The 24,422-nt window shown below is 43.7% G+C and overlaps 1 protein-coding gene across 1 annotated transcript in view; it reads right to left on the reverse strand.

Moving 5' to 3' along the window:
- The window catches only part of pdk3 (pyruvate dehydrogenase kinase 3), an 80,996-nt gene that overhangs the window by 37,996 nt on the left and 18,578 nt on the right, over positions 1-24,422 (reverse strand). The window contains exons 2-3 of the mRNA XM_003218846.4: positions 7,208-7,349; positions 4,177-4,248 (exon numbers count right to left, since the gene is read on the reverse strand). Of these exons, the coding sequence (XP_003218894.1) occupies positions 4,177-4,248; positions 7,208-7,349 (214 nt within the window). The remainder of the gene's footprint in view (positions 1-4,176; positions 4,249-7,207; positions 7,350-24,422) is intronic.

Genomic DNA, 24,422 nt, shown 5'->3' on the forward strand with positions numbered 1-24,422 from the left:
CAAAGCAAAAGGGCTCCAGAGTAAAGTTTTCGACCCACAGCGTCGAAGCGCTTCCCTTCTCTGTCGGCCGGAGTGTTCGACTGACGGCCTGAGGATTGAGAGGCCTTGACGACCAGGGAGTTGGGGTCGGGGTGGTGTTTCAGCCACTCCATGGTATCATCGTCGGTACGGTACCAAGTCTCGATCCTCTTCGAGGTTGGAGGAATGGAGGAAGGGGTTTTCCAGGAGGCCTGGATAACATCCAAGAGATAAGGCAGGAAAGGGAGTAGCGTGGCCGGCGGAGCTTGGGCCTGCACCCTTTTGAAAACTGGATCAGACACTGCTTTGGAAGTCTGTTTGATCTCCAAACCCAGGGCGTCGGCCATTCTGACCATTTGATCAGAGAAAGCACGAATATTGTCAGTAGGAGAAGGCGGGTCTGCCTCATACGCATCGTGAGGAGGAGAGAGGTCGAGACCGAGAGAGACTACCGAAGCAGAGAGAACAGAGTCTGGGCGGTCAATGTCAGCATCTTCCTCCTCAGGCCCTTGGGGGGACTGAGGGGGAGAAGAAAGCACAGTCTCGGGGGGAGGCATGGCCTCGCGAGAAGAGAGTGCCGGGAGCCGAGGATCCTTAGAGGCTGAGGCCTGGGCCGCCTGAGCCAGGCGAGCCGTTTGTCTACCACGCTCCGGTGTCGAGGTGGGAGGGAAGAGCTGTTGGCGCGAAGAGTGAGGCGGCGCAGGCGGCTCCGGTACCGGCACCCTGACCACCGTTTGGGTAGAGTGGTGGGGTGAGTCCTGCAGCTCCCCGTCGGATAGGGGGTGCAACGGAGATTGAGAAACATCTCTAGGCCTCTGGGCTGGCACAATAGGAGAAGACCTTCTCGAGGAGGTTGCCGAGGAGGATAGCAGGTCTCTCCTTGAGGAGGCCAAGGAGGAGGAGCGCTGAGTCAGCCGTTTTTTTGTCGGCGGTTGCTTGGATGCAACCCTCAAGGACTTGCCAGGTGTGGGGGGAACCACAGCTGAGTCAGATTGCGCTCGACGAGATTCCTCGTGAGCCCTCTTAAAGGCTATCTTAATAGCAGAGGAGGAAGGCGGGGAGCCGATACGAGAGCGGATCGAGGTCACCGAAGCCAGAGAGCTCGACATCGAGGAAGGCCCCACCTTCCCGGAGCGGGTCGATACAGTAGCCGTCGTCACGGTACACGGCGGTTTGGCCGGTTTAGCAGCCCTGGAAGTCCTGGACGCCCTGGACGAGACCGAGGAAGCTTTAGTTGTCGGAGGCTTGGCTGGTGGCGCCGACATCGCTCTCAGAGCTGAAGACGACGACGCACCCGACGTCGACGGAGTCGGTTCTGGCGCGAGAGATCTTTCGTAGAGCGCCGCTCTAAGCCTAGCGGCTCTGTTTTTTCTGGCCTGAGCTGTGAGAGCTAGGCAGAAACGGCAGGTACCGACCACATGAGCCTCGCCAAGACAGAAGAGGCACTTGGCGTGGCCGTCCGAATCAGGAATTTTAGCAGCACACTGCGTGCAGCGCTTGAAACGAGTAGTAGACATGCGAAGAGTCCGAAGTGAACCTTGCGGCGGAAAAAAAGGAACTGGAGAGAGGGCGCCTGGGGCTGCCTTATATGCCCCTTGGGAAGGGGGGCGTGGTTACCGCCAAAATTTGAACTTCAGCTTGGAAGAGTTTCCGTCGGAACCTGCGCAGGCGCAGCTTCTCCATTAGTGTGCATTCACAGAGTACACGAAGAAAAAGAGATTATTCCACTAATAGTGTGCCAAAACAGGAAAGGCCTCTTTTAATGCCTTACCACAGCGAATTGCCCTCCAGCAGCAATAAGTTCAGAGACAGGAAGAATACATACAGTGTGCCTTATTTAGATTATTCGATTTACTTGTTCAAACCACTGGAACACATTAGAAGTTTAGTTTTAATTTCCTTTTCAAGCTTGTCTTTCTCTTTTATGGCTGAAAAACAATCTTACAAGTATGTAAGCAGTGGGAAAGAGTTTTATATGATCCTTATATTTATATACTGTACCTTTATAGCTCACTGAAAATATTTTCTTAATTACAGAATGCACCAATTAATAATAATAATAATCATCATCATCATCATCATCATAATTTTTAAAAAACTTTATTTATACCCCACCACCAACTCCTCAAGGGGACTCGGGGCGGCTTACATGGGGCAAAGCCCGAACTACATGATCAGGTAAAAACAACATACAGTAGAGTCTCGCTTATCCAACATTCTGGATTATCCAACGCATTTTTTGTAGTCAATGTTTTCAATATAACATATTTTCGTGCTAATTTTGTAAATACAGTAATTACAACATAACATTACTGCGCACTGAAGTACTTTTTCTGTCAAATTTGTTGTATAACATGATGTTTTGGTGCTTAATTTGTAAAATCATAACCTAATTTAATGTTTAATAGGCTTTTCCTTAATCTCTCCTTGTTATCCAACATATTCGCTTATCCAATGTTCTGCTGGCCCGTTTATGTTGGATAAGTGAGACTTTACTGTACATACAATTTACAATATAACAAAATAAAAACAAAAAAACCAATATAAAACAGAAGTATTATAATAATTAATAATATCGATCAACCATAAATACAATTCTGTCATCTACCTAGGTGGAGAAACTAAAATATCTATGCAAAAGTACCATGATGAGATAAAATGCATAGATAATAAAATACAGACCTAATAAATACCAGATAATACCATATGAGGTTAACTATCTAATGCTTGTCTCACCAAAGGCCAACCGAAACATCTAAGCCTTTAGTTATTTCCTGAAGGACAATAGCAAGGGGGCTAACCTAATCTCCCTGGGGAGGGAATTCCAGAGACGGGGCGCCACAGCCGAGAAAGCCCTCTCTCTCGTCCCCACGAGACGTAGTTTTGTGGAGGGTGGAAGTGAAAGGAGGGCCTCCCCGGAAGATCTCAAGAGATTGCGTAGGTTCACAGGGGACGACATGGTCACTCTCCTTCCTAACTGGGACTATAAATTTCATTCTGAAATTCCAATATGGCAGCAATACCTTCATTTTTCATAATTAAACATTTAAAACATTTGAATGGTAATGCAAAATATTTGACACGAGGAAAATTATACACAATTGAATTGTCCTAGCTTTAATTACATATATAAGCTCTTATATTTTCCTATCAGTTCTATTCTGACTTGTACTGAGAAGTTATTCTAACTCAGAGGGCTGGCAAGACGTAAATATAACCTTTTTTTATCAAGTAATAAAATCATGTCCATTTTCCTTGCAGGTACTTTTCTAACATACATTTCTGATTGTGAAAGAGTGCTTCTCTTTCTATGATATTTTACTTGCCATTTTCCTGTCTAATCAGAAATGCTTAAGTACCTGGGAAAATTCCTCATGCAGTTTTCAAATGATCCATTACTCTAAAAATAATAACTGAGAAATCTGAACAGTAACAACCTAATCCCAAACCTCAAAACCTTCAAATTGCACAAGGAGGGCTTTAGCCTCCACACCTGCCTTGCTGATTGGACAAGCACCCTTTCTCAAAAATTATTTAATGCTTAAAAGCTTCAGCTAGATTAGACCCTGCTGATTCTACAAGGATATGAGAGTTAATGCCAAGAGAAGTCCATTCCTCTACTTTGCTGCTTCAAATGAAAAAAAAATGTATGTGAGGAGATCTAAGTACCAAAGCACATCTTATTTCTCTTAACATATAAACTAAAGTAGGCTGAAAAGAAATGTGGTACACCAGTCAGAATACTAGACTAGGACTTGAGAAAGACAGGTGCAAGTCTCCAATGAGCCATAAAACTGGGTGATTGTGGCTAGTTCTGTACTATCAAGTCTTATGCACATCGTATTTTAGGGAGAATATGGCCCATACACGGCACCATCAGCTCACTGGACAAACGTGGGATGTAAACGTAACTAACAAATACACTTATTTAATAAACATTTGATTAGCTTGTTAGCATATACAGTAATAAGTTTTAGGGAAGTAACTTTTTTCAATTCGCATTGTTTGCTATGGTGAAGTATTTATTTGTTCTAATAAAAACGAAAACTGTTCATTGAAACACAGCCAGCCTCGTGAAAAAGAATCTTGATTTAATCTAGAAATAGAAGGCTGTTTTCTACTATATTAATTTGTTTAAAATGAGAACCCATCACTTACTTATCTAAAACATGGGGATCTTCAGGACTTTTGTTTTCATATTCCAAAAGTTCAAGAAAGCTCTGCATATACCTGAAATACCAAATGTAAAACAATATTAGCATGAGAGCACCTAGAAAACAAGTATGAAAAATATTAGCAGATTTCTTATTAGGCTACAATTCTACTCACTAGGCATATGAGATCCATGAAAAAATAGTTCAGTACTCGCTTTGAAAGTAGGGGGCGCTGGCACTTCATTTCTAAAGTCATTTCCAAATTTTGAAGCAAAAAAATCGAAACTTTCCGAAAATTCAGAATCTTCGTATATACAGTAGAGTCTCACTTATCCAACACTCGCTTATCCAACATTCTGGATTATCCAACACATTTTTGTAGTCAATGTTTTCAATACATCATGATATTTTGGTGCTAAATCCGTAAATACAGTAATTACTACATAGCATTACTGCATACTGAACTACTTTTTCTGTCAAATTTGTTGTATAACATGATGTTTTGGTGCTTAATTTGTAAAATCATAACCTAATTTTATGTTTAATAGGGTTTTTCCTTAATGCCTCCTTATTATCCAACATATTTGCTTATCCAACATTCTGCCGGCCCGTTTATGTCGGATAAGTGAGACTCTACTGTACCTCATTAATGGCAGATGCACATGCACATGAAGGAAAACATTGTCAATGGGGAAACCTGAGGGGCTTCTCTCTCCCTCAGTTTTTGAGTTATCCTAATGAAATTTGCTATAGTGGTAGAACATATTTGGTGTTACTCACCAAATCTAAGAATGTTTGACATATCCTCAGATTTTTGGTGAATTTTCAGGGTTTTTTTTAATTTTTTTAAAATAATAACAAAAATCTGTTCCAAAAAATCTGTTTGGAAGTGTTATTTCCTGTTTCATTGGGTTGTCTTTACTTTGAAAGTCGTTGTTCTACTTCAGAAACCTTGTTTTTATGGCTGAAACTCAGTGAAATTGGTGGACAGAGACTCAACAAATCATAATGTGCTATTTTTTATAGGACGATGTCCCTTGCGCAAAGACAAAGTTTTGGCAGTGTAATAAAGTTTTACCATGTTTTTATGACAGAACCAATTAGGAAATGGCATTTATTAACAAGGAACAGAAATCATAGCACACCATCAAATCACTCCTGACAGATGGCCATAAGCCTCTGAATAAGGAAATCTGTTCCTGGTTTGAAAGTGTTATTTCTTATTTCATTGGGTTTTCTGGGGCTGAGAGTGTGTGACTTACCCAACATCACCCAGTGGGTTTCCATGGCTGAGTGGGGAATCAAGCCACAATCATAGTCCAATTCTCAAATCACTACACTACACCATGCTTTCTCAAAATGGGCCCGCTTCTAACCAGGAGGGAAAACGCTCAGGAGTGGGTTTAAGAACCCCACAGAAACCAACCAGGAAGGAAAGGGGTTTTCTCTCCTGGATAGCAGTGGGTTTAAGAGCCCCATAGAAGACAACCAGGAAGGGAAGGGGGTTTTCTCTCCTGGATAGCAATGGGTTTAAGAGCCCCGTAGAAACCAACCAGGAAGGTGCATGGTCATGGCAGAGAGACGGGCACATTAGGACTCCGAGGAGAGTGCCAGCTCTGGAGGGCGACTGGGTAGAGCAGCAGCTCCCTTTCCCCTGTGAATTGAGGCAGGGGCAAACAGTGAAACCGGGAGGTCAGCCAAAGGTCCAAAAGGGTTCTCCTCCTCAAGAGGAGAGCCCGAAAGGATACGATATTGACCTCAAAGTACAGCGGGTCGCTCCAGTAGCGCGCAGGTGATCGGCCTGCAAATCTCTGACCACACACATTTTAAACTTAAAGAAAGAAGAGGAGGAGGAGGAGAGAAGAATAGAAAGATGGAAATGTAAGTGTGAAAGAAATAAAAGGGTATCAGAAAGAAGCAAGGGAACTCCCATGAGAAAAGAAGAAGAAATCCCGGGAAACAGGGAACGGAGGGAGAAACAAAAGAGCAAGAACGAGAGAGGGATCAATATATATTGGACTAGAAGGAGAGGCTGATCTTGAAACAGATTTGTTGAGTCTACCAGGGGGCTAAAAGTAAACAAGGGAACACCCAGAGCGTGGAAGGAGGAGGGGTGTGGAAACCAACCAGGAAGGAAAGGGGGTTTTCTCTCCTGGATAGCCAGGAGAGAAAACGCTCCAGGCTTGGTTTCTATGGGGCTCTTAAACCCCAATGCTAGCCAGGAGATTAGTTGAATTAAAACACTTTCTCATATACCCGAAGGTTATCCGAAGGTATTCCAAGGCATGGGTGCCAACGCTTCGAACTGGAAGGTTAAATTCGAAGAGCTAAACCACCTCGGAACCCCATTCAGATCTATTATGATTAACAAATTTATTACGATTAACAACTATTCCGATTAATTCGTCCATGCCTACTACTCACACTTGCCTGGGAACAAGCCTTATTTAACTAAATTGTGTTAATTCCTGAACAAACCATTAGAATTCGACACATGGAGGGCAGTAATCTACATTTAAATCAGATAGTTTCCTCCATCTGTAGGGGCTCAAATTAGAATTTTAGAATCCTAGAAAACCAGGCAACATAGCTCTTTCTGAAGAGCAAAAGGTTCTTTTGGGTTTTTTTTTACAAAACTAAAATAGTACACAGAACAAAACTCAAGAATACAAACATACACAAAATTCATCCTTATATCATTTTTGCTGTATGCAAAACTAATAGATATGGAGTTCAAATGTGCATCAAAGTTCAAGAAAGCTGCATATACCTGAGCACAGTTAAAAAACAGGCCTTCTAGATAAGAGATACTGGGTTGTGTATCTTGGAGGAAGAGCTTAAACAAGTAGAGTAGTGTTTCTCAAACCGTGTTCCTCCAGGTGTTTTGGACTTCAGCTCCCAGAAATCCCAGCCATCTTATCAGATGTTAGGGATTGTGGGAGCTGAAATCCAAAACATCTGGAGAAGAACCGTCTGAGAAACTCTGAAGTAGAGTATGGAGCAAAACATACAGATGTCTTGCCTTTTGTACTTACCAGCTCTGAACTAGTTTAACTGAAGGTCTATTCAGCAAGTTGTCAGGCAACAAATTTACTTCCCTCATGGTATTTGCAAGTCGTACAGGAAGTTCTTTTCTCAGGAACATATAAGATGTTTTCTCACATGCATTATCACGCCCTGTGGAATGAGAATACAACATGAATGAAGTGAAATACTGTAATTTTAGTTTCTGTTTCGTTCGATTATTAAAACTTAAGGTGAAGGTAAAGGTTTCCCCTGACATTAAGTCCAGTCATGACTGACTCTGGGGGTTGGTGCTCATCTCCATTTCTAAGCCATAGAGCCTGCGTTGTCCATAGACACCTCCAAGGTCATGTGGCTGGCATGACTGCATGGAGCGCTGTTACCTTCCCGCCGGAGCGGTACCTATTGATCTACTCACATTTGCATATTTTCAAACTGCTAGGTTGGCAGGAACTGGGGCTAACAGTGGGAGCTCATTCCGCTCCCAGGATTTGAACCTGGGACCTTTTGGTCCGCAAGTTCAGCAGCTCAGCGCTTTAACACACTGTGCAACCAGGGGGAGCAAATATAAATAGGAAAGAAAAAATGCTTTATCTATCAAGGCTAAACTTCTAAAATAAGTTTTCTTTTTTACTAAATCTGAGTTCTTTCAGATTGTTATAAATTCCATATTCATTTTGAAATCTGTAGTGAAAACCCTTAAAAGCCACCTAAAGTTAGCAATGCCAACTGATTGCAGTAAACTATTTGCAACTCCCCTCATATTTGGGTATATCTGTTTATTAATTACTGCACCAATAGCTAAACAAACAAAACAGAACAGAACAAATAACTGGCTGCAACCAAATAGGAAAGTAAAGAATTAACTTCTGGAACAAAACAAGCAAACAACCCTGAACTCCCCAAAACAAAACAAACTTCTAGCTTCAATAGTGTGAAGATCTTCTGTGTACTATCAGACAGGGAGGTGTGGCTTCCACCAAAACACTTACCATATATGCTCATGTACAATTTATACCCATTTATAAGTCAATCTCATATATAAGCCGGCAGCAGGTTCTGGGGCCAAAATTATGGATTTTGATGTGATCCGTGGATAAGTTGAGAGCCATTCCACCAAGTGGGGAGAGCACCAACACCAACTCAGTGGTCCAGCAACTCATGGCCATAAACACCATTTCCCCAACCAGGCATTCAAAAGTGGTGCCACAATGGAGAGAACAGGGGGGTTCTCCCAGGATGGACTAAATTCTTGCCTTTCATCACTCTACCCAGAGATGTATATGGTTCCTTTTTTTAAATTAGACTTAAGGCACAGTACTCACACTGGCCTGTTGATAAGTCGGCCCTGGTTTTGGAGTTGATTTTTGACTAAATTTTCTATACTTATACATGAGTATATATAAGGTGAGCTCTAGAAGTTTCAGAAATGAAGCACAGATAAAGAGATTACAACAAAGAATATCACAGCTTATAATGTTGTTTGCAAACCTCTGATGACAAGAGTTCTTTCTCCCACCTTGGACCTTCCACAGATATATAAATCTCCCTTGCTTAGTTTCCAATATACCTCACAACCTCTGGGGATGCATGCCACTGATGTGGATGAAACATCAGGAAGGAATGCTTCCAGAACATGGCCATACAACCCAGAAAACTCACAGCAACCCAAATAATAAAAAGTTTCATTCCTACAATAAAAAGCTACTGTGCTACTATTTCCATAGTCAGCAACTGTTTACAGGCTTAACAGATTATTTTTCTGATTAGATTTCAAGCTCTAAGGTTCTTTGCTAGTATCTGGTAGCTACATTTGTATGGAAAGCGAATATGAAACGATAGCACTAGAGTACAGTTGCTCTCAGAAATAAGTTTCACATGTTCTACATTTCAAGAACTCTCAAGATTTCAGTCTAAAGATATTAGGTTATGTTTGCCTGTGCTATGTAATCTGTGTCAGAGTTTTATATCATTTCTTAAGTGAAAATGGGTATGTGATTGTAAGAATCATGACCAAACACTGTATGGCCAGCAGCAATCAAGCCACCTGCTAGAGATGGAGTACTACTAATAGAAACTGAGTACATCACGTTACTCGAGGTTGGAGATTTGGGGTTTGAGGCTTGAGGTTGGAGACTGTTTGAACACTGAATGCTGAGCTGAAGTTGCTGGAGCCGATTTGTGCAAGTTGGAGTTGCCGGAGGTGTATTGTTGCTGCAACGTCTGAAGAACAAGACTGTGGAATCTTGCTGAAGATAAGGACTTTATTGTTTACTAGTTATCATGTGAAAGCAGCTGAAAAATCCAAGGACTCTACTGTATTTGTAAATACCTTTATATAAATCTTTTCTTTGTTAAAGAGACAGTTTGTGTTGAGTATTTTCCTTAACCAGAGGGCAAAGCTTCCGAAGAAAGGGGCTTGCAAATTTAGAACCCCAATTGACGGGCACGACAATCTGAGAGGACTTGGAAAGCTCATGTGTTCTTATTATTTCTGCAGATATTATTCTTGCACCAATCTTGTTTAACATCTTCATGAACGATCAGGCACAACCACCACTCACAAAGAGCTTTATATATCCTGATGACCTTGGCCTAACAACACAAGCAAAAGATTTTGAAACAGTTGAAAGCCAACTCACTAATGCCTTGAAAGATCTCTCCAGCTACTACAAAGATAACCACCTGAATCCTAACCCTGCAAAGACACAAATGTGTGCTTTCCACCTACGTAACCATGAAGCCAGCAGGAAACTGAAAGTTACTTTGGAAGGCCAAGAGCTCGAACACTGTTTGCATCCTAAGTATCTTGGTGTCACTTTAGATCGAACACTAACATACTGGAAACACTGCATGAACACCAAGCACAAAGTAGCTGCATGCAATAACATCCTGCGGAAACTTACTGGCATTGCATGGGGTGCAGACCCACAATTAATAAGAACATCAGCCCTGGCCTTGTCTTTCTCAACTGCTGATTACGCCTATCCTGTCTGGCACAAGTCTGTCCATGTATAGCAGGTGGACATAGCACTGAACAAAACATGTAGAATAATCACAGGATGCCTTAAACCTACACCTGTTGATAAACTCTATAAGCTAGCTGGCATTGCCCCCCCGATGTGCAACGGGAAGTTGCTGCTAACGATGAGAGAAATAAGGTTGAACAGTGTGAAAGCCACCCACTGCATGACTATCAGCCTCCTCCCAGTAGACTCAGGTCAAGGAGGAGCTTCATGAGAACCACCACTCCTCTTGATGTTCCCCCAGCAACAACAAGAGTGTCCCTCTGGGCAGCTAAACCAAGCAATCCCAAATGGATGCCCACCCCATGAGGGTCTGCCTCCAGGGGCAAACCAAGAATGGATAACTTGGAAGTCCCTAAATAGAATGGGAAGCAGAGTGGGCGGATCAAAAGACAACCTGGCAAGCTGGCACTATCTGGAGGAATCCTCCACCTTGTGTGACTGTGGAGCAGAACAAACAACTCCTCATATGGACAGGTTGCTTACCTGTAACCATGTTTCTTTGAGTGTACTCTGTGAATTCACACTAATGGAGAGACTGCGCCTGTGCGGGCTCCAACGAAAACTCTTCCAAGCTAAAAGTTTGAAATGTGGCGGTAACCCCGCCCCTCTCCCTGGAGGGCATAAAGACCGCCCTCGGCGCTCGCTCCCCAGTTCCTATGCCGCAAAGGCGACGAGAAAGGGAGAGGTTTGCACGTGGGGAAGGAAGGGCGGGATTGTGTGAATTCACAGAGTACATTCGAAGAAACATGGTTACAGGTAAGCAACCAGTCCTTTTTCTTCATGTATTCTGTGAATGCACACTAATGGACATTAGCAAGCTCAGGTGTAGGATGGTGGGACAGAGCAAACCCGACAACAAGCTGAATGTCCAAAACTTATTATTTTATTAGGAACAAAGTGCAAACAAGTGCAATGAGGAAGAGGTCGAGAATCGACCTAGTGTAGAAAAAACATACTGTAAAGGGAACACAACCCTCGAGACCATATCAATTCGGTATAGGAGGGGAAGCGAAAGGAAACATGTCAAGTGAACTCCCTTAGGGAGAAAAAACAGATCACAACAACATCCCCTCAGAAAAAAGGGGAGAAAAGGGTAAACGTATCAAAGATACCCATAGTGCAGATAGAGTCAACCAGCATTTCACAGTAAACAGACTGTAAAGGTAAACAACCCCAAACATGTAAAAGGGGGTAAGTAAGGTGTACATAAATATCAAGGTCTCAATAAAGTGGCATGAGCCAGCGACAACGTAAAGGCAGTAGATCTCCCTTTGAATAGAAGAAATGCTATGATAAGCAGGAGGACAAAATTGACCTAGTGAAGGCCGAGTCCCTGAGGTTTCTTAAGTCCATTCTGTAGTGGGATATAAAGGTAGAAGGGGTGGACCAAATTGCCGCTCGACAAATGGAGTTGAGGGGAATGCCCTTTAAGAAAGCAGTAGAAGCTGAAAGACCCCTTGTTGACCGAGGGCGAATTGAGGGAGGCGGGGGGCGCTTTGCCAGTTCGTAAGCTAGTTCAATAGTTTGGGCAATCCAGTGTGAAAGTCTCTGGGGAGAAATTGGATTGCCTAGCTTGTCGGTAGCATACGCGACAAAAAGCCTGGGAGTCTTATGAGTATGCTTAGTCCTGTCCCTGTAGAAGAGAAGGGCCCTCCTAACATCGAGGAGGTGAAGCCTCCGCTTGGCCAAGGAAGCCGGGTTGGGGAAGAAGGCGGGTAGTACAATGTCCTGATTAAGGTGGAAAGCAGACACCACCTTAGGAAGGAAGGTAATGTCCGGATGGAGAATCGCCCGGTCATGATGGAACCGCAGGTAGGGTTCATCCACTCTCAGGGCAGCCAGCTCAGATGGTCTTCGGGCCGAGGTGATCACCACCAGAAAGGCGACCTTCCAAGAAAGAAGGTGGAGATCGACGGACGCCATTGGCTCGAACGACGGGGAAGTCAGTTGAGACAGGACGAGCTCATTTCTCCAACTGGGAGTCGGAGGGTGGACCGGAGGATGAAGGTTGTTGTATCCTCGAAGAAACGTCTTCACAAAGTGACTCGAAAATAGGGAAGGCTGTCCGTGGTGTTGAAAATGCCAGGAAAGGGCAGCCAGGTAGGATTTCATCGAGGCCAGAGACAACTGTCGATCTGCGAGGGTAAGAAGGAAGTCTAAGACCAACGGGACCGTCGTGGAAGAAGGGTCGACGCCACGGAGTTGAAGGAAGGCCTGGAACTTCACGATCTTATAAGCGTAAGCTCTTGATGTCGCCGGTTTATGAGCTGCCTGGAGGATTGCCTGAAGATCCGGGTGGAGAGAACTCAGGGAAGGATTCTTCACACCGTCAAGTGTAGGGATGGAATGTCCAGATGGAGAACCTGCCCTCCCTGGGAGGTAAGGAGATGAGGAACCGTCGGGAGGGAGCGGAAGACTCCCGAGCACATCTGCAGGAGGGTCGGGTACCATGGTTGGCGAGGCCAAGCAGGGGCTATGAGGATTGCTGACACCGGCCTTAGGAGAAGCCTCTCCAGTACCTTTGGTATCAGAGAGAAGGGAGGAAAAAGACAGACAGGTTCGGCGGACCAATCTAGGAGAAGGGCATCCCCAAGGCAGCCCGGGGCAGCATCTGGAGGTAGTTTTGCCCTGAAGCGGGGAAGCTGAGCGTTGGTGGGGGAGGCAAAGAGATCCAGAGTTGGCCATCTCCAGTCATCAAAGACGCAGTGGAGAATCTCGGGATCGAGGCGCCACTCGTGGGGGGAGGTTGCGATCCTGCTGAGTGAAACCGCCAGGAGCTAGACGGTCCCAGAAGTGGCAGGGGGGCAGTCTCGGACCGAGGTTCAACCAAGGTGTGGAGGCGGCAGCGGTACCCAAGGTAGAGGCGGCACCTGTAGACCGGGTGTCAGGCTCGACGCTGGGTATGAGGGGTAGTTGCGGCGCCTCGACCTCTATTCTTAGGAGCCTGGTGTTGACGGCGAGGCTGCTGCTGCTGACCCTGCTGGCTGGAGCTGGATGAACGTCGAAAATCTTGTTGGCGAAAAGGTTGAAGCGGGAAGCGATGGTATCTTTGAGGGAACCATCGAGTTCGCTGAGTGTGTGGTTGGTTGGTGCCACACTTAGATGCGAGGATTCTGAAATCATGGTTTGATTTTAATTTGTCATCAGTACCCGTGTTAAAGAGGCCAAGGGCATCAAAGGGCAGATCTTCGATAACCTGTCTCGAAGAAGAGGAGAGGCCTGAGGATCGCAGCCAGGCATGTCGTCTAATTGCCACCGCATGAGTGATCATCTTGCTCGCCGTATCTCCTGTATGTTTCGCCATCTGAATTTGATGGTGAGCCAGAGAGTCCGCCTCCTGCTGGAGAGTGGAGAGGACAGAACGGTCCTCGTCAGAAAGCTTGGTAAAGAAAGGCTGGGCCTTCTCTCAAAGAATTTGTTGATATGCCCCCATGCATGCCCCATAGTTCGCCATTCGGCACAATAGAAGGGCACCGGAATATAGTTTACGGCCCACTGCATCAAATCTTTTCCCTTCTCTGTCAGCCGGAGAGTTAGATTGCCGGCCTGAAGATTGGGAAGCCTTGACCACCATCGGGTTCGGATCGGGGTGATGTTTGAGCCATTCTAAGGCCTCGTCGTCTGTTCGATACCAGGCCTCGATCTTCTTGGAGGTGGGCGGTATCGAGGACGGAGTTTTCCAGGAAGCCTGGATTACGTCCAATAGGTAGGGAATGAAAGGCAAGAGTGTGGCTGGGGGAGCTTGGGCCTGGACCCTCTTGAAAACAGGGTCGGTGACAGCCTTCGAAGTTTGCTTAATTTCCATCCCCAGGGCGTCCGCCATCCTGACCATTTGATCCAAGAAAGCACGGATATTGTCTGTGGGAGAGGGCAGATCAACCTCGTATGCATCATGGGGTGGGGACAGGTTGAGTCCCAGGGAGACAACTGATGCTGACAGAATCAACTCAGGGCGTTCGACGTCAAGCTCATCATCCTCAGCCCCTTGAGGGGACCGAGGAGGAGAGGAAAGCACAGTCTCTGGAGGAGGTATCACCTCAAGAGCAGCAGAAGTCTGTGGCCAATGGTCCTTAGAAGTCGATACCTGAGCAGCCCAGGCAAGGCGAGTCGTCTGTCTTCCCCTTTCGGGGGTCTGAGGGGGGAGGAAAAGGTTCGTGTCGGGCTTGTTGAAGTGGAGGTATTGGTCGAGGGACCCTAATCACCGTGTGGGTTGAGCGATCCGGTGACGCCTGAGTCCGCCCATCAGAGGATCGAGGAGGTGGTGACCAGGAAGGTGAGCGTGGACGCTGCGCCGGCTGGATCAGGGAGGATCTCCTCGAGGAGGCGGCAGATGAGGAGGGAACATCTTTCCTCGAAGAAGCAGAGGAAGAAGAGCGTTGGGTCATACGTTTCTTCACCGGTGACTGTTTGGAAGGAAGCCTCATGGATTTTCCCAGGGTCGGCGGGATAGGACAGATCGCTGCCGAATCCAACTGAGCTCGTCGAGATTCTTCTTGAACCCTCTTGAAGGCAATCTTCGGCGCGGAAGATGATGGCGGTGAGGCCATGTGGAACCGGGTCGAGACCACCGAGCTCGAGGTCGAAGACGGGCCAACTTTACCGGAATGGGTCAAAACCGTAGCTGTAGTAACCATGCAAGACGGTTTCAAGGGCTTTCCCTTCGAGGTCTTAAAGGCTTTGGAGGAGACTGTTGCGGGTTTTGTAGGTTGATGTTGAGGCGGCCGATTCAGGAGCAAGGGATCTTTCGTAGAGGGCGGCCCGAATTCTGGCGGCCCTGTTTCTCTTTGCTTGGGCCATAAAGGCCAGGCAGATCCAGCAGGTACCGACAACATGGCCCTCGCCAAGGCAGAGGAGGTACTTGGCATGGCCGTCGGAATCCGGAATCTTAGCGGCACATTGGGTGCATCGCTTGAAGCACGTAGTCGACATAAGAACAAAGAGTCCGGTGTGAGCTTGGCGGTGGAAAAAAAGGAACTGGGGAGCGAGCGCTGAGGACAGCCTTTAAGCCATCCGGGGAGAGGGCCGGGGTTACCGCCAAATTTCAAACTTTTAGCTTGGAAGAGTTTCCATTGGAGCCCACACAGACGCAGTCTCTCCATTAGTGTGCATTCACAGAGTACACAAAGAAAAAGTATGCTTGCCCACAATGCCCTGACTCATGCACGGAGGAGGAGTTGTTTAAAGCTACGGACAATGCGACTGCTGTTGCCTACTTTTTGTCTAAAACTATTTAGCTGTTTGTGATTCCTTTATTTTATCACTTTTAAACTTATTTATTATGCAATGCTTTTGACACAAAATAAATAAAATTTTTGCAAAGATCTAAAGACTGACGGTGCCCATAGTTATGGCAAAGAGTACTCACTACTAGCTTCCTCTGATATACAAACCATGTCCTCTTGTAAGGGATGATTTGCCTAATATCATGAACATTTCTGTAATTTCAAGAATCAGAAATTGATGAGTTCTAAATAGATAAGCGCTGGACGACAGTCAGAAAGAAACAGCACCTGAAAAAATATTGAGATGAATTTCATTTTTTAAAGATTTATAACCTACCTCTGAATAAAACTAAAATGACAGATGAGGGCAATAGTTGTTCCAAGGTCATGATAGAACATCTAGCAATATTCTAAAGAATTGTTCCAGCATGCTATATTTAGCTATAATGAAGACAATAAACATTCAGCATCATATAGATTATATTTTCAAATAACCTTAATAATTTAAAGCCAGCATTTAAATGACCAACAAGATGGAGCTGAGTAGTTTTAATGATTTTTCTTCTTTAAAATGACTTTTAAAAAAATTGATTACTCCTTATTATATGATTTTTGCCACAAGGGAGAAGCACTGCTTGTTATATTTGTCCTTCTGATGCAAGGGTTGGGCTAGTGGCACAATACATAAATGTCAATGTAGAGGTATTTTGGCATGTTTTGTTGTGAAACAAATGGCTAGCGTTGGGTTGAGAAAATTAAAAGGAAGAATTCATTTATAAAGTAATGGATGAACCACAGTCTTCCATTTCATATTTGACTACAACTCCCACCAATCCTTGACAGTTTACCTAATGATAAGAAATGATGAGAGGTTTAGTATATAACTTCCGAAGGAGCACATTTTACCCAGCTTTAGAAGATACTGTAGGTCCAAACATAAAATGTTGTTTATGCCTCTGAGTGGATTAGCCCCATAGAAAACAATGTTTTGGTGTGTGCTCCATTTTCATCAATGTCAATAGCTGGTTTCCATCTCATTTCAATTTTACAACAACATTTTACATATATTGTTTGTACTAAGAAATAGGTCCCATCAAGTTCATTGGGGCCAACTTCCACCTAAGTGCATATAAAATTACACTCTTATTAACACTTTCAAACAAGCAGATATCTGGTAAAGATTTATTCATCATTATTTTAAACAAACGTATATTTTCTAGGCAATTCTCAACAGCTAGACAACAAAGCTTCAGACTGGAAGCTATACATATTTTCATTTCTCTCACCCCCTCCCTAAGAGCAGACAACTCCACACTAATATTCAAAAAGGGCAGGTAAACTCACAGACCTGTGTTTTACCTGTAATGAGCTGTCAGTATTCCACTTTAAGGAAGAGAAAGATTGCAAATGTGTTAGTCATGGTCACAAAAGACAACTGCCTGCAAAATGAACAAGTGCTGCAAGGTACTGATTAAGTTATGTTCATGCAGCCCAGGAAATAATGTTAAAAGCATTGCTATGCATATAATAACTAAGATTTGCAATTTGAAAAATCCTTAAGTGTAGTGCAACTGGCACAATCAAGGTCACACTTTTTAAGGCAGTCCCATTATAATCAGTTCAACAGCACATCATTCGGCATCTGTTCACAGATAATGTACATTGGCAGGATAGAGCCCAATCAGCTTTTTCCCCTTTAAGTACTCAGGTTTTCACTCCTTTAAGGCATGCCTAACAATGGCTTGTTATAGCCTAGTAATTTTTTGTTTTAGACATGATCTTGCAAGTATTTATTGATGTATGTCTTTGCCTGTTCATCTGCGTGGATGACAGTGGTAGTCAGAGGTTTTCTGCCATAGGACTTTTTATCAAGAATTAAAAATGATGTTAAAAAAGGGCCCATTGTATCATATAATTAAAGTGCGAAAACAGGTATTAAAAATCCCAAAATTGTCTGCAATCTTTTAACTCTGCTTTTCTGCAAGCTGTTATCTCTCTAGTTGTCTTAAGCATATCATTTCTGGCTATCACAAGGAGTCTAAATTTTCATTAGAATCATTAGAATCATCTTTGAATCATTATAGTAACACATAGGTCAGAAGATGATGACTTGTCTTCACTAAAAGTTCAAATCTTTCAAATTGCAACAAGCATTCTGTTACATCCAGGCCAGAATCACTGAGACAATATAAGAGAGCCTAACACTAAAGAAGAGATATAGGAATGAGCTCCTGATAGGAAAATAAATCAAGAAAGGAGAGTTAATATCTGGAATTGTGGTTTTCTAGATATCGAGGTGTTAACCCTAGACAGCATGACCAGTGACGAAGAATTATGGGTGTTCTAATCAAAGAACACCTGAAAGATATAGGTTCCTTACTCCACAGCAAGTTGCCAATTGCTACCAGCAGTCCACTTCCGATTTCTTAATTGTAATTCAGGGACTTCATGAGTGTTACGTATTTCAACATAATTAAGACATCCCTAAAATATTATAGCATGAAAAAGAAATATTGAATGAATGTAGTCGTGTCCTCAACTTCGTTAAGTGTGCACGACCCTTGTGAAAGTAGAGAAATGGTAAATATAGGCCCATTATTTTTATTGCCTAAAAGAACATTTCCTTAGACATTTCAAGGCCCTCTAGTGCAATTCTATGGTCAACTTTGTGCTGGGACTTAGAAATGCCTTGGGGGATATATCTTTTGGGTCATATATACAGGTGCAGCAGAAACTGAGAAAAACACAGTAAACTGCAAATAATGAAGCCTACATATGCTTAACCAGCACATGGGGAGAGGCAATGGTATTCAAATACAAAAGGTTTCTCTTCTTCAGTTTTTCCATTTTTAATTTGTGCTGCAAGTAAAGTTCTGTGCATGGTTCTACTGCCAAGAATGTCTTAATAAAATGCATAATCACAGTCCTTTCCATGAGAACAGCTGGAGGTCACCAAGTACAGGAAGTACTTTGTGGTGAACTTGTGAGCAAAAACAATAGTGGCAGGATGGTTCTAAGCTGAACTCTATTAAACAGTCAGGTTACATTTTTCAGTGCGAGAACTGATGCCCTGTTTTTGCAGACTGAAACATTTAAAACAGCTGTAAGTTGTTTGTAAGCCAAATGGTTTTATTTATAGCTGATGGAAAATAAATTAAATGAAGATTACAGCATCGCTGAGACTTTGGAGAACCCCAGTTGATCTCAGTGCTGATGTCATGATTCTGTTTCCGGCTATGGGGAATACAGCCAGATGCTACTCCCATCCTGCTTGCTATCCACCAGAATGGCTTTAGGTGCTTCTCAGGTCAGGGAGGGGTGGCTGGAAGGAATATTAAAATACCAATTCCTCCAGCATCATGCGTAAGGGAACATTTTTATTTTTTTGTTTTACTTGGCTTTGGTTTGTACATTTAATCTATTCTGTTCTAACTATGGTCCTTTTAGAGCTAAATGGTCATGAAATAATGTTTTAAAGCTAACTTGTGAATGCTGACTTGTTTACTTGTTATGTCTAAACTTGGATCCTAGCTCAATCCCAGGATGACTACAAAGAAGAAGAAGGAAGTAGCTAAAAGACAGAACTGAACACTCAGCTAAGGGATCCCAGCAAACATTTACAAAGACTTCTCAGTGCCTTCTCACTCAGGTTGGCAAAATGATACTTTCCCTATGCACCATCTCACTTAATATTCTCTCTTTCACCAGCAATATTGCAAGGGAAAACATTTATTGAAGGGACCACAAGTGCTTTTGCCCACATTTAATGGCACTCACTTTCCTTAACAATGTTTCTACAAAAATCCAATTTCTAAACTAAGAACTCAAGTTATTGCTCCTATTGTCCTATGCCTGATTATCAGGAAAATTTAACAGCTGTGAAAAAATAAAAGATTTTCATTAAGAAACAGATGACAGAAGGAAAAACTTTTCTCTGGAAAGCCAAGAGGAAAGAGTTAATGAAGAACTTCAGGACCAGTATATTTTAGAGATTTTGTGGTTCTCAACCCAGGTGTTTTGGCCTACAACTCCCAGAAATCTCATTCAGTTTACCAGCTGTTCAGATTTCTGGGAGCTAAAGGCCAAAACACCTGGGGTCCCACTGTTGTAGTAGAGCCAGTAAGTAATGTTGCAAGCAGTAGTATGAGTACCAGAAGGGGAGAAAGGGCTACTCGCGAGCAGGTGTCAGATGAAAAACAGCAAAGGAAAAGGATCCAAGATATACTTATGGCGCCTACTGATGAAGACACATTGGAAGGGTTTTCAAGTGGTGGGGAGTCAATGAGCGAGGAAGGAGATGTGGTGGATGGGAATAGAGGCACAAAGAGGGTTACTCGGGAGCAGGAATCAGATGAAGAATGGGAGAGAAAGAAGATCCGGGATATACTTACTGCTCCCACAGATGATGAATCACTTATGGCTTTCTCTGGGAATGATGGGTCTGGGAGTGATGAGGATGGGGAGAACACAATGGATTGGACTAAGGTACAAGAGATAAGGGATATATGTGCAGAGCCAACCTCTAGTGACACGTTTGTGGGGTTTTCAGGACATGAGGATTGGCAAAGGGGAGATACATCTGAATCATGGGGAAGCCTAAGTCTTGACAAGAGATGGAGGAACTGGAGGGATGGAAACAGGGGTTCACATGTGAAGACAAGGACAGCTGTAAGAGATGATGATGGGGTGGAGGCCAGCTCATCATCGGATAATGATGTGTAAGTTAAAAGTAGGCTCTGAAATGGGGAATCTTTGCAGAAAGCAAAGTGTCGGTTACGTATTGTATTTGTCGCTGCCTGGGGGAATCCTTTGTTGGGAGGTGTTAGCTGGCCCTGGTTGTTTTCTTTCTGGAATTCCCATTTTCAGAGTGTTGCTCTTTATTTACTGTCCTGATTTTAGAGATTATATTGTTCTGTATTATTATACCATAGTAATTATTATAATTATATTTATAATCTTATATTATCTGCTTAGAACTGGATTATATGAGGCCCCTTCTACACAATTGTATAATATCCATACTGAACTGGATTATATGGCAGGGTGGACTCAAGATAATCCAGTTCAAAGCAGATACTGTGGATTATCCTGCCTTGGCATTCTGGGTTGTATAGGTGTGTGGTAGGGCCTTGAGTCTACACTGTCATATAATCCAGTTCAAATCAGATAATCTGTATTTTATAGGCAGTATGGAAGAGGCCTGAGTGAAGAAGCCCTGAGCTCCCTTGTGGCTGAGTGGGTTGCTAGGAGATGAAGTGGGTAGGGACTACCCCTCTAACTGGCAGCCAGGGGAAAAAACATCTCTTTCTCATCCTCTAATTTGGACTTTATTTTTCTAGGTTTTTTTGTTTGAAAGACATATTTTGGATGACTATGTCTTTTGTGGCCAAATTTGGTGTGATTTGGTTCAGTGGTTTTGTTGTTTATAGTAAAACGCACATTACATTTTTATATATATAGATTTATCAGCTGCATTTATGGGTTATTTCTGTGGAGTCATTGAATTACAACACTTGTCAAGAACACATGAAGAACTACATATGTTAGGAAAATAACATGTTTATATTCTCTATTCAAAAGTAATGTGAAAGTGTACAAGGAACAAGTTGAGAGGAATTCTGTTGTCAGATCTTTGCAGTTTCTCGTTCAATCCAAGAAAATTTCATTTGACAAATATATGAGCGTTATTCTTCTTGAATATTGCACAAGAATATCCATTTTTACATCTTAATACTACTCCAAGTTAAAGAGTAGAGATGAATAAAACTGCTATTGATTTCTATAGGCTTAGACCTGCATAGCTCTGGAAAAAACTAGAGCCTAAAATGCAGCACACTGCTTTTCAACTTGCCCTTACTGACTCTGTAAGCTAATGAATTACTACTACTACTACTACTATATTTATTTAAGCCCTGCTTTATCTCTCCAGCAGGAGACTCAAAGTGTCTTAACATAAAAACATAAGCATAAAATTTAAAATATACAAATATTAAAGCAGTATTGAACATCATTCGTATTATACTAGAAGACTATCGAAACCTTATCAGTAGTAGTTTAAATGCAAATTATTCACTGGTAGAAAATATAAGAAATTTTTTCAGAGCAATTTACAGACAAAAGCTACTCTTGTGGGTGTAGATATCTATTAAACTGAAATATACAGATGTTTTAATTTTTTGTTGTAAAACACTCTGAATGAAAAAGTAGTATGTACATTAAAATATAAATATGCTTTTGGTCTTCAGATACAGTTCAACTGCAACTGTCATAATGAAATGACAATGTTATTCTCATATCATGTTACGAGTCAGACGCCAGCCAATATAAAAAACTCAGTTTATTGCAAAACAACACAAAAGAGCCTTGAAAGTAATCAAAAAGGGCTCAAAACACTTTCTCTTCAGTGTGAAATAACAATGTCCAAAAAGAACTCAAAAAACCTCAATTTGGGATATAATCCGGATTATCCTGGAAAATAATCCGGATTAAAACAAACTACGCCGAAACGGCTGGAAACTCGCTCCACCTAGTTGTTGGAGCTTGGCAAACTCAGGAAAGCAACCAGCAACAACCCGCAGTGACCAGCGGCCACACCGTGCCCCAAAACATTCTTGAAGCCAATCCACGTCGTAAAGGAGAAGTCACAGCCACCACGTCCGGTCCGCGTCGTTAGGGAGAAGTCACAGGCATCGAATTCCAGTCTGCATCGTTAGGAGGAAGTCATAGGCATCGAGTTCCAATCCGCGTCGTTAAGGAGAAGTCCCAATCACCGAATTCCAGTCCAAGGTCAATCACAAAGAGCCAAAGCGACGGAGGCAAGTCAGCAGCTAATACATAAAACCAACACAGGGCAATCCAGCGCAAACCCACAAAATGCCAGCCCCTGTTGCCACTAAAAAACCCAGGTTAACACTTACGTCCCAAAGCTGTCTTCCAAACACGTCTTCTGAAACAGAGATTCCAAAAGCGCCCAACAAACACCTTGCCGATTGCAAGGTTACATTAGCAACAAACTTACTTTTATTTACAAGTCCTCCTCTGAGCTTGAGCCAGCTAACTGTCAGGTTCCTGGCTGCTGGGCACCAATAACCTTACACAGAGGCCAGTCTCTATCTAATATCTTTTTAAAGGAAATATATAAAAGCAATAAAAACAAGTGAAGAATATAGTTCAGAAGCCGACCTTTCAAATGAGGTCAAATATAGTCCAAAAATGTATTGTCCAATAAATGATATTAGAGTTCAAAGTTTTAATCCACTTGACCGAAACACACACCTTGCCAAGCAATAGTGTGGGGAAATAACAGAGTCTTAGAGTCCAATGAAGCTTGACAACAAGGCTGGAAATAAACTTGATTCTTGACTAGATCCGTGACTGGAGACAAGGCAAAACATGAAGCATGAAGCAGGGTCCGTGGTAAAAACGCAAGGCAGGGCAAGGCTTGAAGCTTGATCCGGGAAGCAAGGAACTGGGTTTACGAAGTCCACACACGATCTCTCTCCTGAAGGTGATCAATTGACTCCGCAAAGAAACTCTCGCGCCAAACCCCTATATTGGGTCTCGTTTTCCCGCCAACAATCTCTTTCCCTAGAGAACAAGAAGCGAAACCCAACTCTGGCCAGATGCAAGACTCCTTAGATTTTCCCAAGGGAAGCAGGCCTAATCAGCCTGTTTGTTTGGCAGCGATTCTTAGACTTCTCCGATTAGCTTCTCTGACTCCTCTGTCTTTAGAATAAGATTCCTTCCTGGGAAACGGAGGGGAGTTCTGCCCAAGGCGTGGTTTACTGAATTCTTGAGGGCAAACGTCAACATCCGGCAGGTGAAGAGACTCCAGCTCTTGTTGAACCGGCAAAAACCCCATGTTTTCATCTTCATCTGCCACAATAGTACTAGGAACAGGACTACAAGGCCCATGAGTCATCACACTATCCCCGCCCCCAAGGCCCCCCTCATTTAGGGCCCCTCTCCGAGAATCGCGGGGCCGCGGCTTGGAAGGGTAGGCTTGATGGAAGCGGTGGACTAGGTCGGGGGCATGGACTGTGGAAGCGTCTTCCCAGGAGCGTTCTTCTGGACCAAACCCCACCCAGTCAATGAGATACTGAAGGCGGCGGCGATGGAAGCGAGAATCCAAAATGTCCTGAACCTCGAATTCCTCCTCTCCGTCCACCAAAACAGGGGCGGGGGGCGGCCGGCTCGAATCAGGGCGTACACCATCCGCCGGAAGAAGCAGGGAACGATGGAACACCGGATGAATGCGCATGGAGCGCGGAAGTTGGAGTTTGAAAGTCACGGGGTTAAGTTGCGCCACCACTGGGTAGGGACCAATGAAACAGGCATCTAACTTCTGGCAGGGACGGTGGGAGGGCAAAAAGCAAGTGGACAACAGAACCCAATCTCCTACCTTGATCTCAGGGCCCGGCTGGTGATGGCCGTCAGCATGGCGTTTGTAGTCCTCCTTGGCTTGATCCAGTTGCTGGTGCAAGAGTTCTTGTACTGCTGTGAGTTCCTGCAGCCAGTCCTCCGCTGCAGGGACTTCTGAGGTTTCAATGACAGAAGGAAAGAAACGTGGATGGAAACCGTCGTTTGCAAAGAACGGGGTTTCTTTAGTTGAAGCCTGGACACCATTGTTGTATGCAAACTCTGACAGAGGTAATAGGGAAGCCCAATTGTCCTGTTGGTAGTTTACATAACAGCGAAGATATTGTTCCAAAGTGGCATTGGTGCGCTCAGTTTGTCCATCTGTTTGGGGATGGTGAGCTGAAGATAAACGAGAGTCTATGCCCAATAGTTTTTGTAGTGCTTTCCAGAAACGAGAGGTGAATTGAGATCCACGGTCAGTGACTAAACTCTTGGGCAATCCATGTAGTCGGAAAACATGTTGAAGGAATAAATCTGCAGTCTCTTTGGCCGTGGGGAGGCCATCGCAGGGGATGAAATGGGCCAACTTGGTAAAAAGGTCCACCACTACTAGAACC

This window comes from Anolis carolinensis, chromosome 3 (assembly GCF_035594765.1).
Source record: "Anolis carolinensis isolate JA03-04 chromosome 3, rAnoCar3.1.pri, whole genome shotgun sequence".
Lineage (NCBI taxonomy): Eukaryota > Metazoa > Chordata > Lepidosauria > Squamata > Dactyloidae > Anolis > Anolis carolinensis.